A 17,063-nucleotide genomic window follows, 5' to 3' on the forward strand; every position below is an offset into this window, starting at 1 on the left:
TGTCTCACAAAACTGAATTTCTGTCAAATTTCGAACTGAATCTCTTTGTAATATTCTTTATTTGCTTCCAAGAAGTTTGCGGTCAGAAGTTTCAAATTTTGAGTTATCATTTAACACATGGGAAAATTTACTAAAACCAACTACTACTCTGAAAACTGCCCCCACCCCCCCAGTCATTTTCCTCCTCAAATCTGTTTTGATAAACCTCTCTAGGAGAGTTTCCATGAGCACATGAGAGTTTAAAAGTAGAGTTCCCATAACCACCAGTTATTCTGATGCACGTTAGCTTCCTTCCCACCCCCTTCCCAGCGGCAAGCTACCTTCCTCAAGGCAGGCTCCAGAAGACAGAAACGCAAAGTCATGTTCAGGATCCCGACTTCCCTGCTTCACCAAGGCGGGCAGAACTGTGCTCTGCCAGGAAACATCTAGTAGATTTAAAAGGTAACAACTGAGAACACCCAGGCCATAAACACCACAGAATTTTTAAATCAAGTTTTACTGCCAAAAATTTTATTTTACACTCAAGTAGTAAATGAATATAGTGTACGTGTCATACAGGATGCAGAAGTACTACATGAACATATTTATTTGTTTGCAACAACAGTTTCAGAAAGTAAAATATTGGAAGTTCTCTGATGTTTCAATATTCGACTTACCTTTTTTGCAATATAAAAAACATTTGAGGAGTGCCAGGAGAACAAACAACAGCCATAATTTGTAACTGAGGAGTTTCTGACTGAACATAAGGAAAACAAGGCTTACAGTGAAGCTAGCTAAGCATTGGAGCAGGCTGCCCAGAGAAGCTGCACAATCTCTATCCCTAGAGGTTTCCAAGATCCAACTGGCTGAAGCCCTGAGCCCTGGTCCGAATTCAACACTGACTCTGCTCTCAGCAGGAGGCTGGACCAGAGACCTCTCTCAAGGTCCTTTCCAACCTGAATGATTCTATGATTTGATTCAAGCCCAATCAGCAGCCAAATTCAAACAAATCAATGAATGCTTCCCTTCTTCCCCTTTCCCAACAAAATCTTACCAGAAAATGCAATACTCATCTTTAATGATCATCTTTACAACAGTCCAGCACAACCGATATCAAAGAAACAACCAGCAAATGAAGTGTACAGAAGAGTATCAACACCACATTAAAAGGCAAGCTAAGAGCCTTTGCATGATTTAAAATTCTCTTTGTAACAGCGAACACATTTTTAATGCCAAATACGTAAAGAGCAATAAACAACTGTATGACAATACCAAAGATCTTCCCAGTCATTTTTAAATGGGAGATTTCCTATTCACACTGAGAAAGGACACCACAGGAACGTAAGCAAGATAACATCAACATTCTAGTTTCCAAGTTTCTATTAGCCCTCCATACACTGGCAGTGCCGTGCCCCCAGCAAGCGCCCCAGGGAAGCCAGAGAACAAGGAGCTAGGAGGTGGAGAGGAAGCAGGGAGCCCCAATGCTTCCCAACATCTCTATCTTGGGGACCATTTCTGTCCAGTTTGAGATGTCTTTCTATTGCTAGGATTTAAATGCAAAGCAAGCGGAACTATCAGGAAGGACTCAATGCACCTAGTTTCTTAATTTATTTTTATTTCCATATGAACAGAAGATTTCAATTAGACAAAAGGTCTAAGGCCTCCACCCAGCATTAAAGCAGTTGTAGAAGAACAAATTAACTAACGGCATGACATGATACAAACTGGCAACAAAGAATAAACATAAAACCTGAAAAACACTAGAAGAGTCTTTGTTTTGTGCCAACAAGCAACTGATCCTCTAAAAGAAAAGAATTATTCTGGTGCAAATAAACAGTGATTAAATGTGTGTATACTCACGCACACCAAACTGAATCTGACATTCAGCTCTACATCCTACAGTCCCAAAACCCCAAACTTCTTAGTTTTATGGAGGACCTTGCTTCTCAATCTCAACATGTATATGAGGATAATTATGAGCAATCAAAGGTCAGACAATTTGATCAACAGTGAATCTTTGCAAACATAGTCTTCCGAATCTGAAAGCCTGCTAAAACTGGGAAGTCAGATAGCACACCTACACAGAAAACCATGCAGTCCACCACGCAGGCAGATCTGACTGGGCTTTAAATTAGGGTAGCACGGATAGAGAAGTAGTACAGCACAGAGCTCCGTTCTAGACCTACAGGACAAATAAACATTTGGCTGTTGATAAGAACTTGCAGTATTGCTGCAAGTATACAAGCTACCTTGTTTGCAGCTGGCTCAACTGTATCTACACTACCCTGCAGTGTAATATAGCGTATCTTCAGCCAGGCAAGATACAAAGGGCAGCAAATAAGAGAAGCCAGTGTAAGGGTGGGACAGTAACAAAGAGGAGCGTTGTGCCTAACACTCTGGATCCAGCCAGTGAAGCTCTTAAGCACTTTCTTATTTCAAGCAATGGTAAAAGCACTGAAATCAAGTTGCTGTAACAAGAGAACCGTCAGCTGTATGTGCAGAAACAAGACAAGACAAAGTTATATACAGTAAATACAAGGTTTTTGCCCTTCATTTCTTTGTATCTGAACCAGTAGAAAACTAAATCAAGGCCCAAATTCAAGCACTTAAGTACTTGGAGAAATAGAATCTACTCCAGCTCTACAGTCCTGAAATAAGACCAAATCTGTGGGACTCAAGTCTCTTAAACACAAAACAAGTAGTAATTTGGTGGAGTTCCTTCTTCAGCACATGAAACAGCTAAAGCCCAGCCACAGGAGTTTAGTCCTGTCAATTTTGGTACTTTGAAGGGAGAAAAGAAGTCAAAACGACAGAGGTTAAAATAGTGAAGATAAAAGATAAGAAAGAACACAGATAGTGAAGAGGGCTGGAATCATCAGATTGTCTCAACTACTAACGTTGAGACATTTGATACGCAGGCATGGGAGAAGTGTCAGGGATAGAAAGGTTGTGGCCCTGGAAAATAGGCAAGTAAAATTGTCAGGGATGTTAGAAAATAGTCTAGAGGGAGGTAGGAATAAAAATTACATCTTTGAATCTGAACAGGTCTGAGACTGTGGCTGGATACTCAAGGAATCATCTGGAGATAGAACTATGGGAGAACCAAACTGGGGAAGGAAGCACTGGATTTTGGGGGCATTCAAATTAAAGTGTAAAGCCAAAAACTTGAAAACAAAATGGAGGGAGGATGTTCAGATACATGAAATTAGGGGATGACAAATGGGGAATAAAGGGCAAAGTATTAAAAAAGAGAACCAGTTAGGATGATGGGTGCCATCCCCTTCAAGACAGAGGAAAGAGAAACTTGGTTACTAGTGAAGGAAATGAGAGGAGGATTTAAAGAGGAAGAAGTCATTCAATAAAAGGAGTGACACACATAAAAGATAGAGAAATAAAAAGGGCAAACTCGTATAGTTAAGAGTCAGAGAAGCCCAGTTCAGAAACAGATTCTTAGAAGTAGAACAATTCTGAAAAAGACCTCATCATGCAAAAGTCAAGATTAGTTTTGAAGACACATTTTGTATCAAGAACGAATGGAGAAATAAAATGAACAGCAAACCTGCAAGCAAGTTCAACAATAAAAAAAAAAAGGTGAGATAAAAGGGGTTAAAAAGTCCATTTGGAAAGAGAATTGAAACAGGTAAGGCAAAACTGAGCCCAAAGCTGTGTTGTGCTGACATACTCTTCAGAGATATTCAGAAAGGCAGGAATGGAAATTAAGAAATTACAAGAAAAAAATGTCTGGGGACAGGGCAATGTGAGAAGCAAGCAAAGAAGCCACGTATAGAGAAGCAGATAGAGATGAAAATAAAGACCAGTGAGTCAAAGGAAGTGAGGCCAATGAAGGAAGGAGGCAGCTGAGAAGAGAAAGGAGTCAGAAAGGTTAATAGACTGGAGATCCCAAAAGGAGTGAGTGACAGGGTAGAGGAGAGAGAAAGAAAGATAAGCTGAAAGAGAGCAGGTAGTGATCAGAGAAAGGGAATTTAGAAATAATAAAGTGAACAGTATTTAGTAAAGACAAGGTCATGGGAATGATTGAGGCAGTGAGAAAAACTGTCTAAAACTAGAAATCAAAGGCATTGGGCTGGAAAAACAGACTGAAGAACAATGGAGTTAAGTACGTATCAGGGGGAAGAAAAAAAAAAAATAGGGCTTGCCCATGGTGAGGGATAAAATTTGAGAAGACAAATGGGTTGAGTTTAGCAAAGTCACAAAGAAAGAAGCAAACTAATGGTCACTAGGAAAACTAGACACAGAGGACTTCAAATCAGTAAGAGGGTAGAGCAGACAACAGGACAGATGAAGCAGAAGCAGTGGAAGACAGGAATCGTAGGACTTCAGAAGTGAGTATGAAAGGGAAAAAATTTTTAAAAAGCATCAACTGAAGAACAAGGTTCAGGGAAGGGAGTAAAGTTTGAAAGAGAACCTTAAAAATCTGTATTTGAGTCACGTTTGGAAACATAAGTAACACCCCACTGGGCATGCCCAGCGCCTGTATTTCCCTCCTGGGGTGATCTTGGTAGAAAAGTTTTATTAATTTATCCAGACCAAACCAGAGATCAGAAATTCGGACAACCAGCACTGCCACCAGCTAGATGAAGTGAGGGTATGGCAGGGTTGGAAGAACTTTTGACTGTTAAAGAAGTATTAAAAATGATGGAAAAGCAGTGATTTGAACTCTGCTATCCAGCACCTTTACTTCCAGATTAAATTAACTCTCCACAAAGCAAGACTTGAACGCCTTCATTGACTCTCCCTCACACCAGCCTCCTGTTCCTAGAAGCTCAAGTACCTGACACAGCATTCGCCACCAGCATTCAAATTCAGCCATTAAGATTCTCGTCTCGCTGTATAACAGCGAAGACAGAGATTAAGTGGACAGATTGCTGAAAACAAACATCACTGCGATTTTGGGTCCCATTCAGAGATATCTGAGAACCGCTGGCGTAAGAAGTCCTCCATTTCCAAGGCTCTGACAAGAATTTCACTCTATGGCTTTCTTAATCATGAGCATGAATAAAACACCAGCCTTCTCAGACACTTCTAATACTGTATTTCATCCTCCGGTATATTGGCATGTTTTTAAAGTTTCTGCTCATTACAAAAAGACGACATACTTCTATTGCCTGCTCGTACAATCGGTAGCTGGATCATTAGAGTGCAAGAGAAGAGGGGGGAAGAAAACCCCACATTATTCCCTGCTACCAATCCAGTGACATACAGAAAGTATAAAAAGTGAGCTGAATGCATCATTTCTATATACCCTACTGATTACTATTTATTCATGTGTGTATATGAGGTTCACTCAAAATTACCGAAACTACATGAAAAACAGCCTACCTATAAACAAGAGTTCACAGGACTGGGACCATAACAGGAGCTCTTCGTTATTTTTATGCTTTTCAGATATTTTCATATGGTTTGAAAATAATTTTAGATTTGTTTTTAGATTTTTAGATAAAAAACACTCTTTTGGGTTAATTGTGAATATATCCAATGTAGTATTTTTAGAAAAAATTTTGACAAATAATACGAAAAAGATTTTTTGAATGTAGTCTTTTGTTACAGTCAAGAAAAAACTCACCTATAATAAACTACTGGAAGCAGTAAACTGTCCACAAGATAGGTAGCATCTACCATAACATATATACATATCTGTAACAAGAAAAGTTTGAAAAATATCATAGAAACACTATCATTTTTATATTATATTTAATACCTGTATGTTTTATTTCTATTAGACTACTGCACACAGACAAAGATTTTATGCAATGTCATTCAAAGCACAAAGTTCACTCACGAAGCAAGTTAATACTGTAGCATTACTGAAATAGAAGGAGGAGCTAGTCAGACATTTTGATTAGAAATGTAAGAAAATAAACACGTAATGCCATAGCTTAAAATAAATAGTGCCAAATGCTGCCACCAACAACATACGAAAAATAGAACGGTGTTTTATAAAAGAAATTTTTTGTATAAGTGTATAGCACACATGGGAGTGTTGTAACTATCATTTTCATATGTTACTAGGTGCTCTTCTTAGGGGATAGACTCTACAGTCCCCAGTTATATACGCAGTTCTATTAACCCATAAGGGCTTCTTAATCATGAAGTTTGCTACCAGAGTCATTTGTACCATTCATTTTACAGATTTTAAAATAGGAACAACTATTTCTTTTCCTCAGCACAAGATTTAATCATAAATACTAAAAAACAACAACAAAAAAATTTAAATGCTTAAGTATACACATTTGCTAACTCTTAACTCATGTTTTCGTTACTCAATGTATCCTTCCAGACAAGGCGGGGGTGGGGGGGTAGAATCTATTATTGGTTTCTTTCAGGAAAAGTTCAATACTTGATGCATAATATTAGATGCAAATAGCCTGACTGTGTTGGGGGTTTTTCAGTGATTTTTAAATGTTCTGGTACATTTCAGAAAAAAAAAAAAATGGTTTGAGTACTTGTGCATATTAAGAGCTAATCCTGGCAGTCAAGCAAGTATTGTGCTGCCTTTTCCAATACAAACCATTTCATTCTGTGACATATGAACTGTTGTTACAGAACATAACCATCATTTTTAAAATTCAATAATCAGATAATAAATGAAAACAAATCTAGAGGTTGCTAGACACAAACCAAGGTTTCTCAAATACTTCCTCCCTACAAATTGTTCCACTGAAGTCCTACAAGATTAAGTACACACAAAAGCTAGAAGAAAAACTAAGGATACATCCTACAAAATCTGGAAACAAAAATTTAAAAAAAAAAAAAGGAAAAATGTATTAAGATAGGCTGATGATCTGGCACATACTATTTAAAAACTCCTGTATTTTGCCAAACACCATTTCCATAGTATTTGTAGTTTTAAAAAATACAAAACCAGAAAAAACTCTGACCTAGCTCGAACATTTCATCCACAAACCCCACAGTTGGATTTTTATTCTTTGAGCATTATATCAAATCAAAAATTAAAGCTGCACAGAGAAACAAACAAAAAAAAATCTGAGCGTGCAGGGAATTGACTGCATCTAGAACCTGTATGTGTATGTACATACTGCTGCTTTTATTTGAACTTCTTTTTACCCACATAAGGAAAAAGATTTAACTGACCGTAACAGCTTCTTAGCAATATCACTGGTAATAATTATGTTTTGACAGTTCTGTATAAAAAGTTCAGTCTTGAAACTCAAGAAATTTCAGTCCATTCTCCATTTTTACTACATTTAAAAATAAGACACCTTCCTTCCTTAACAATAAAATATTATTTAAGCATACCCAAAAATGTACTAAGGTCTAACAAAAGTATTCTGAATTTCCTTTTCAACTAATAAAGTATTTGTAAGACATTTTGCATATGTATTTATTTCCCAAATTAAGGATTGGCAACTTTTCTCTTAAACATAAAAGCTAAAATTTACTTTTGCTAAATATAAAACTAATTCTCAGGATACAGTATACAAAACCAGATATTCATAAAGAATATATTTTGTGTTACACTACACTATTATATCTTTTCCAAAAGGTTTCTGTAGTTAAAAAAACATTTTAAAATTTAAATATACTGTAAGGTCATTCAAAATATTTTAAACACAAAAATCTACAAACAGTGACATACATAAACAGCTGGGAAGTTGTAACTTAAAGATAGCATCTTTTAATCAGACCTTCTCATAAACGCTAGCCTCAGAAGAACCCTATTTGCTACAAGAAGCATCTGCATGGTTTTAAGACTTAACTATGCAGACTCCTATTGCCCCAGGGCAGTGCTGCACAAGTCTATTGAAAACGATCAGATTGCAGAAGCCACACCTTAAATTTTCCCAGAAAACCGCCAACAAATGTTTTATGTGCATTATGACAGAATAACAAAACAAAAAGGGAAGTTACAAAAATTTCAACGTGACAATTTTTCCTGAAACTGTTTTCCCACCACATCTGGCAAGCAGAGAACTAATCCTATCACCTGTCTACTCTTACACTGAGAACTGCAAACTACAATTCAATATAAAATACAATAACCTTCTATAATAACTATGTCCCTCTTAGAACAAAGACTAAAATAAAGTTACCTGTGCTGATTCATACCTTCCATAAATTACTAAAAAGGTGAGAGATTCAGACATTTTGCTTCTGGATAATAAGCCTAATATCTGTATCATGTGCAAAAGTGCAACTGTGTTTTAGAACTGAGGCCCAACTGAACACAATTTTGTTATTAAAGAAAATATACTTGAACCCACTTAACATGGAAAACAGTGGTTCTCGGTATCTTTTAAAGTTTTGCTTTACATATTTAAACCTGTTGTAAAACTGCAAGTTAGTAAAAAATATAAAAAATAGAAATAAACAGAAAACAACATAGCTTGTATATAAATTGGTTTACAATTCAAAGCACAACAGTAAGCTTCAAATAATTACATTTCAGTAACACACAGAGGTGGGATGATTTACTTAAAACACTTGGTTATTTCTGCTTTTTTCTTCATGGTCTGATGTCTGTTTAGCTGCTCGCAGTGTGTGCATGCATACGTTTCGCTACATCATAGACATAGGTTATGTCTGGTCGCTTCTCTGGATCCGGGTTGATGCACATATTAACTAATTGTCGCAGCTAGGAAAGGAAAATAACATGTAAGAAAGCCAACAATCATGTCAATTAGTATTTGTGCATTATTAAATTCAAATTAATGAGTGGCAAAAATTAGCCAAACATAGCAATTCTGCATAAACACACACACTCAACCCTCCCTCTCTCGACACACACTGCACACAGTTTTATGCAAGCATGTATGCAACATACTCTCATGATTTTTACATTTTGTACTGTTGTCCAGAAAAACTGATGAGCAGATTTAAGTTCTAATCCTTTTAACAAACAACTTTAGACATGTATTTAGTCCCATTATACATCATTTAAATGAAAATTCCTGTGCTTTTGGAGGGCTATGCCTGCAAAACGCAGAAGGCTGAAACTCTCACCCGGAAGGTAAATTGGGACTGCTTGCTCATTCTCTCCCGATACAAAAGTTAGCCAGCAATAAACGGCATTGCTGCGTGACAGGTTCCAACAAACAAAAGGCAGTGATTCTCCTTATAACACACAGTTAACCTGCAGAACCTCCTCCTGCTAGAGGCTACGGATACACACGCATTCAGAAAGCGACTGAACAAATTAAACCCACTGAGGGCTATTTAATATAAAGACTCCACCTTTGACTGAGGAAATCTCTGAACTTAAAACTGGAAGCTGGGGAAATATTTTGGGGAAGTATCACATTACGCCAGCCCTGTTACTCCCACTTGCCCAATGTTGGAGACATGATACTGGAATAAATAACCTTTGGTTTATGTCCCAGTATCTATTCTTAGGATTAGATCACTGACTTTTTTCTTTATGTAAAGCAGCACATAATTAACAAGTATGTTCACAGAAGCCTTTACCTGGGAATAAACAAATCACTACGACTAGAAAACCCCAATTTGTTTCCACAAACACCATAATTTATCGGGCCTTCTATAGTGCACATATTCAGCAGAAGCAACCCAAAAGAGCTTCCTCGCCACTCAGACACTTCTCATTGCCTCCACAAATTGGCAGAACAGTTGCAGGTTTATCTTCCTCCCTTGATATGCCTCAGGTGACATTAGAACTTAACATAGTCTGGATAACCTTCTGATGGGGCATCTATTTTAAATTGTGTGCATCTCCTAAGCATTTCGTAATGTGGAATACACAAACAAACAAACAACAAAAAAGCCAAACACCTTGAGATCCACCCTTCTATGGCAATATTTCAAATTTGGTTCAGTCTCCCTCTCAGTACTATTAGGTATGACTACTGAAAAAAATCTGTAATTATTGCAACTAACACAGAGCGACCTCATCACCATGATTATTCAAAAGTAACATAGATTGTATATTCTAATCTGCCATCAGAGAGTTTCCTTCCTGCTTTTTATAAAAAGACCAAGAAGGATTTTAAATTATAATTATACTCCTTTCACTTTTCAGAAGATTAATTTAAATACACAGGAATAGGAAGTCCAGAAGTTAAGTAAGAAACATTGCATACCACTATTTAAAACTTTGTCCATTAGCCCTTGCAGAAACATTGTAAATTGTATACAATGTCCAGGTTTTTCATATTTAACAATACAAAAACTATGTCACTAGACATCCCCCTTCTTTAGCAAGAAGAGCTTAATATTTAAGAATGAGATCATTAATTCTGAAGATAGTGGTCAGATTGCTGAATTGAAACATATTAAATCCAAATAATCTGTAATAGACTTGCTATTTGAATCTTAAATATGCTAAGTGTATTTTGACTAATGGAGTTATAAAAGCCATCATATTGCTTCTGGCAGCCGATAAATAAAATACAATGCCACTGACAGGAAAAACTATTAGCCTGTAATAACTCCCAATCATTTGGAGAACAGAATGCTGGAAATCACGAACTATTGTAAGAAATAATAATTGCCAACATGCAATACAAATACGCAAAGCAAAACAATCTCCTGTAGAAGAAGCAGGTGGGACACAGTGTAAGCAACAGGCACAATGTACTAGCAGAGATGAACAGCTTGCTATGCAACACCTCAGACAGCCCGCATGGAAAACAGGAGAGACTGAAGAACATCCAAAAACCCCAAGCCTGAAATTAGACTCACATAAGTAAACATTTTGTAAAGAGAATACAAGTGTAATTTATCTGGAGAATAAGACCTCGAATCTTGTACGTATACATTTATCTTTCTCTGTGAAGACTTCCATCTGTTCAATAGAACTGCATACAGTAAATAAAGTCTTAAAGACTTTGAAGGATTAAAACCTATAAAGCTATGATCAGACGGGAGACAAAGTATTCTTTCTTCTTTTTTTACCAGCTGTATATCGATAACTTTACTGTGGGTACAACAGCAGAAGTAGACCTTCAAGAAATTTACCCGTGAAAAGCATGAGAAGCCTTGTTTACCTCCAGTAGGCTACTTCATGTCTTTTCAATCCTGGCCTGTGGGTAACTCTGATTTTGTTTTCTAAACTGAACTTTATCATCTAAAAATCAATTTCAGACTCAAACTGTTTGTGAAGTCATTAAACAGGAAGCCTTCCTTCAGAGTTACTTTGTTACTTCTTACAGTATATTACAATTCAAAGCTTCAATAAAACGGCCAAGAAGATTCATTGCTTAGAAAGACACTGTAGAAAACCGGCATCATTACTCAGAAGTACGTGTAAGGCTCTAGGTCCTATTAATCCCTGTAAGTACACTTGCAAAATCCATTCACCCACATGTTGTCTTGACCGGTGGCTTTTTGCAGCTTCTTATTTTTACTTTAACCAAAATGCGTATGTAGCTACTATTGTTAGGATACAAGAAAGGATCTGCAAGAGTATGTTCACAGTAAGGGACAGTCACTGAATCAGTTTACTCAGAAATTCTCTTCCCAACACAGTGCAAGAGGTGAGCTCAATTAGTGACGAACCTTCACCATTACTGTAATAAAATAAACCAGAGTCATACATCTCTTCTGGCTATGAGTCTTAACATTTAAATGTTGGTCGCTGCTATAACTGCAAAATCTCCTTCCCTGAGCTGCCTATGCTTGGGACACTGCACAATGACAGTACAGATTCCTGAGTAATTTCAAAATCCTTGAGCTCTTTTGAGCCTTCTTATTGAAGAGCAAACCGTTGGGAGAAGGTGAATTAATTTTGTGGTACAGGATGAAAACAGTTACACAGGAAGACAGCCTTTCAGGACTGAAACTGGGACCATGCTGGATGTTAATGCTTGGTTATAGCACTATTCCTTTAACTCCTACAGGAATATCCATTTCAATAAATCTGAAATCCATTTGTCAACCCTTCTAAGTATTAATAAAATTTCCAATGTAGCCGAAGAGCCTGACCGTACCATGGGAAGAGGCACTGGGATTCTAAAGTCAGAATGTCAGTAGAGAGAAGAGTAATTTTTTATTGTCTGGCACAGACTGGCCAACAGGCAGAGCAGACTTATGACTGAGCTGGAGGGACCTCCTGTTGCATCCCCAAGCTGCAAACTTCTTCAGCTGCTTATTGTTCTTAACCTCCTCTGTGCACCTAGCACAATGACTGTCTTTAGCCTGGAGCTTAGCCTGACATCGGAGCAGTGGGACACACTTTCTTTAACTAAGGTTTTTCAGCTATGAAATAAATATCACTCAAGTCAGGAGGAAGGGGGGGTGAAAGACAGAACTATGACAGGCAAGTACTTTGCATTGTTAGCCAGTTGAAAAAGAGAAGTTTTCATACAGGAAATTTTGAATGGGAAAAAACCCAAACTCTTCTTACTCTGAATAGGAGACCTTCCTGAAATCCTTTCTCCGTGGTTGTTCTCAAGCCCTTTCGCTGGCAACTAACACGACCATTCTAGACCTGCTGGCTCATCCAGCCTTCACACCTGGGTAGGAGGTTGGCTATGGACTTGAGAAGAAGTGCACCTCAATCGAAGGGGAGACTGAAAAACTTCATCTATCATGAAAGCAACATGATACTAATATTGGCTGACAGGATTTTAAGAGTATTGACTGGGGGTGGCAAGGGAGGCCCAGAGCTTCGAATTCCCTAAAGCAGAACAGCTTTCAGTAAATGCTGAGTACTCACCCTGAACACCAGCCGCTCTTTAGGAATATTCAAAAATTGAAACATCCTAAGTTGTTAAACATTTCAAAATCTTGGCTTATGACTCCACTGCTGAAGCAATAGTTTGTGAAAAATGCATCTTAAGACTATTAGGATTTCTAATCAAAGGTTCTAAAAAAATTATCCATCTGTCCATCTATCTTAAGGTGTATCTTTCTGTCACGCTATTCTCTGATGACATGGATGTCATGCATTACTAAAAGGTTAGTCTTATAGAGAGTTCAAAATTTAGAAAAACTGTCACATCTTAAAACTCATTAAAATTTACTTACAGAAAGTTTCTCTAAAAAGCACTTGTCTTGTATTTTGTAACAAAAGTATTTACACTCCTATATCACAGGATGCAGAGATCAACACTCAGTGAAATTTTTCTTTCAGAAAATTCTTTGTTATAAAATATGAAGTGGGTTTTAGTGTTCAGTGATCCTTGATCTTTACTGCTCACTGAGTGTGCTTCCAACCTGGTTAAAGGTTTGATATCTAAATTTCCAGTACAGGTGAAACATTTAGGACAGTATCCTAATATGATAGATAACGTTTGTTTCTTTTTTTTTTTTTTTTTTTTTTTTTTTTTTTTTTTTTTACAGTTCATGCCAGCACAGTATTTTTTTCATACAAGTAAAAAAAGGTATATTTTGGTGCAATAACTAACAAACATATCTATTTTTCCATATACCTTAGGGAAGACACAAGTCTTCATATCAGAACATTAAAAAGTTCCCATTACAGTCTCCATAGTTGATTACTTCTTTTAAGTAACTATTTTCATACCTCTCTTCATACCTATCATAGCTCCAATTCTCTCATTATGTTTTAAAATAACTTATGTGTATTTTGCAGATAACTGGTTTATCCAAGGTGCAGAAGCAGGCGTCTGCTTTCAAATAAAGAAAACCTAACATGTTGTGCTTTGCATCTGTTTTCAGCACTAGAAACTATACAGATGTAAGAAAAAGGTGGAATCTCTTTCCCCATCCAAACTCTAAGACCTTCTATCTGGGCCAGACTTTGATATTTGCCCCTTGGCTGGGAATCCGCATATCCAACTTCACACTTAGCTGCAGTGAAGTAGCCCTGCAGGCAGGCCAACTTCAACGAACCACTAGTGGTATCATCATTAAAATCCTGCTGAAGGTCACCATGGAAACCGCCTGCTGAGGCTTCGCTGCTGCACTCGGCATCTCCTAATCAGCTACCATGTGAAATGCAAATTCAGACAGTCTGAAAATTAGTCAAGAAGAATAGAGGATGAGGATGCAGATATGTGAAATATTCATGCGCTTCATGGAAAAAGGAAGACAGCATGAATGACACAACAAAGAACGGCCCCTGACATTCCTGCTATCATTTTGCATTATTGTTCACACCCTACTGTATTTCCAGGCCTCCAGTTCTGAAGTTGGTTATATGAACTGCCATATTTATAGTCTGCAACAAATAATAATTAAAAATGGCCCAGGTAAAATGACTAATTGGAAAACCCACAAAGAGGTATAATGCATAAATTACACAGTAGATCATTATTTCATCCTTTGCAACGTCACTGAATTATCTTTTGAAGTCCAGTTTTTTTTCATAGAAGGGCAAGAATTGTCACTGTAAATACAAAACAAAACAAAATGCTGGGCAGTAATCTTTTATTAATAGTCCAATCACTGTCTTTGAATGTAAAAAAATTTAAGGTTCAGAAATACAACCCCTACTCTAAGTGAAATTGCACATTGCTTTATGTTTATTAAAAGTATTTCAGTGCTCGTGTTTATTTGCGTTTTCAAAGTAATCTTTAATTCATGTAGGCTGAATTCAATTAGAATTGGTTACTAATACGTGTTCTTTGGTTTACAGCTTCTATCAGTTTGCCCTGTTCTTTTCAAAGTGGGAAAGTATTTCAAAACTGGCATCTCAGAACATTAACAAGCAAGCGTTTATATTTTTTCATTCTGTTACTAGCACTAAGAAAAATATTTAAATTTATTTTATTTAGTTTCTTTTCATTGTAGAGCTTAAAAAGCAAGTACCCCCCCTTAAACGCATTAATGACAGTAAAGAACTGTTACCTATCAGCTTAAAACAAACACTGCTGCGATATGCATGAGTATATTGTTCGAATTCAATTATATTATGTCTGCCTACATTTCTCTGAAATTTACTATTAGTGTTGTCAAGAACCACTCTTTCTTGCAACAGAACTGCCGTTCAATTGTATCGAACGGCACATCGCAGTTTTATAATGCAGACAAATGGGAACTGAACAATTCATTTTTACTAGTGAGTTACATTATACCTATTTTAATGCAAGCCCCTAGAGAAACGAGGCTAGTGCACTAATTTACTGTGCAACATAAACTTGTATAGTTGTGCTTTTAGAAAAGCATACTATAGATGCAAGACTCAATCCCATTCTGGCACATAGAACAGATCATTGGGCATTCTGGGAAAGCATTTTGTCATACTTGCAAGGAAGCTCAATGAAATTAAGCAGCTAACAGTATGAGGTTTCCATCATTAATCCCCCAAAATTTACAATCATATCAGAGACTTGTTTTGACAGGAACATTTGAGCGAGTTCAACAAGCAAACACTTACGGGCATAATCTGCAAATAACATAAAATCACACAAGTTCATTTACTTCCCTGGAAGTGTGCCAGCTTACATAAACTGAGGATCTAGCCCATGAAAAGGAAAAATTTCTTACTTCCTCTGAATAGTGATCTGAAGGGAGAGGTGGGTAGTCACACTGTTCTATCTTCTTGCACAGGGAGTACAAGTTCATTTTATCACCATAAAAGGGACTCTGCAGTGCAGCCATCTGTTTAAAGAAAATGTACAGTTTTCTTTTGTGTTTTTAAGTAAACCTGTTTTGTCATAAAATCTATAATACTAACAAATCAAAGTGATTTTTAACGGCTTTCGATCCCCTGCTTGGAAGTGTCACAGTACTAAAAACAGAAGTTCCAAAACTATTACTGTAACCAGTGTGTGTACTTATTCTATGTCACACAGTAGTACCTGTCACAATCCTTATATTGCAATATTCGAGTTGCATACCGTAACAGTTTTATTAATAGAGTATGAGGAGAAATTGAGTAGTTTCCGATACTGCTGTGGGCGTGGAGGGCCCTTGCACCGGGGGGAGACAAAAAAAACCCAAAACCCACAATGCAGTTTTCCTCTGAAGACCTTTTGGAAAAAACACGTAATTTATTTGAAAACACTATCTGATCTAAAGCAATACCGTATGATGAAAATGCCGGATAACAGTAATAGATTTTGTAACCTTCCATAGCTATTACTAGACTTGGATAAAGTTTGTTTTGTTTTTTTAAAGCAAGAAAACTAAAGGTAATGTCTATGCTTCCAAAAAACCCCAAACACTTCGTAATTCAGTATGTTATTTGAAAATACTTAAAAAAAAAAATCCCAAAACATCATCAGAAGTGCAGAACTGGCACCCATGACCATAATTTACAATTGTAATACAAAAGTAAGAATATCTGTTGGAGAGCACTTAAATAAATGATCAGCTTAAACCTATGCTTTATTTCCAGGCAACGTTACAACTTGACATTTAAGGTGGAAACAAACGCTATGGTTAGCAGGATTACAAATTTAAAAATTCATTTAAAATATCTCCATTCCGTTCAAAGCCTTCTAAGTCTTTGAACCGCAACAGCATGAATGCTGCTTTGAGCGCAGTGCTGCCCCAAAGTCAGTCACCCTTTTCTACATGTGCTAATAAGTTTGATTTTGGAAGGACAATGTGTACATTCCCCAGACAGGCAGAGTGTGTGTGAAACACGCTAGTCCATGCTGTGCTACTCAGTGAGCTTCAGCAGGGACAGGACAAGCTGAAAATGGCTCTCATCTGTCTTGTGGTCTTCCAGATAGCAGTTTAACTCTTTCATGTCTAAGCACCGATATCGCTGGGGGAAAACGTATGAAGAAAATTACCAAAATTCTCTTACATTTACTTTATATCTGATAAAAATGCTCTCAAATAGTTCAGTACTTTCACATATTACCTTCAAGTAAGAATAAATAATTTTAAAGCTCGCAAAACAAATACCATACTACAGTTCCACCCTACAATCCTCCCAAAAATTCCGTAACTGTATTACCAAAATAATGTTAATTTTTAGATTTACATGACATTGTCTCTTACCTTAAAAAGAATGTTAAAAATGCAAGCTAAAGGCCAAAAAGGAAAAGGAAAAAAAAAAGAAAAAGAAAAAGAAAAATCAACTGCAGGATCTGTACGCATGCAGAAATTCTAAATAAATGCACAGATACTCATTTTCCTACTCTAGGTGTTCATTAAAAAGTACTTTTGTTTGAATGCTGCGGAGTGTTAAAAAAAATTCTGAATGTCCCCTAAGGAGTTAAAACAGGAAT

General features: G+C 36.9%; 1 protein-coding gene across 3 annotated transcripts in view; it reads right to left on the bottom strand.

Moving 5' to 3' along the window:
• Positions 1-493: 493 nt before the first annotated feature.
• NEK7 (NIMA related kinase 7) overlaps positions 494-17,063 on the bottom strand; it is a 77,528-nt gene continuing 60,958 nt past the window's right edge. Inside the window, exons 9-11 of one of the 3 annotated variants that reach the window (XR_012995358.1) lie at positions 16,834-16,859; positions 15,367-15,480; positions 8,509-8,593 (exon numbers count right to left, since the gene is read on the bottom strand). Coding sequence is in view for 2 of the 3 variants with exons in the window: in XM_076337982.1 (XP_076194097.1) it covers positions 8,483-8,593; positions 15,367-15,480 (225 nt within the window). In the remaining variant the exon portion in view is untranslated. Of the gene's footprint in view, positions 8,594-15,366; positions 15,481-16,833; positions 16,860-17,063 lie in introns of all 3 variants that reach the window. The other 2 variants (XM_076337982.1, XM_076337984.1) reach the window with 2 other exon arrangements.

This window comes from Aptenodytes patagonicus, chromosome 5 (assembly GCF_965638725.1).
Source record: "Aptenodytes patagonicus chromosome 5, bAptPat1.pri.cur, whole genome shotgun sequence".
In the NCBI taxonomy this organism is placed as follows: Eukaryota; Metazoa; Chordata; class Aves; order Sphenisciformes; family Spheniscidae; genus Aptenodytes; species Aptenodytes patagonicus.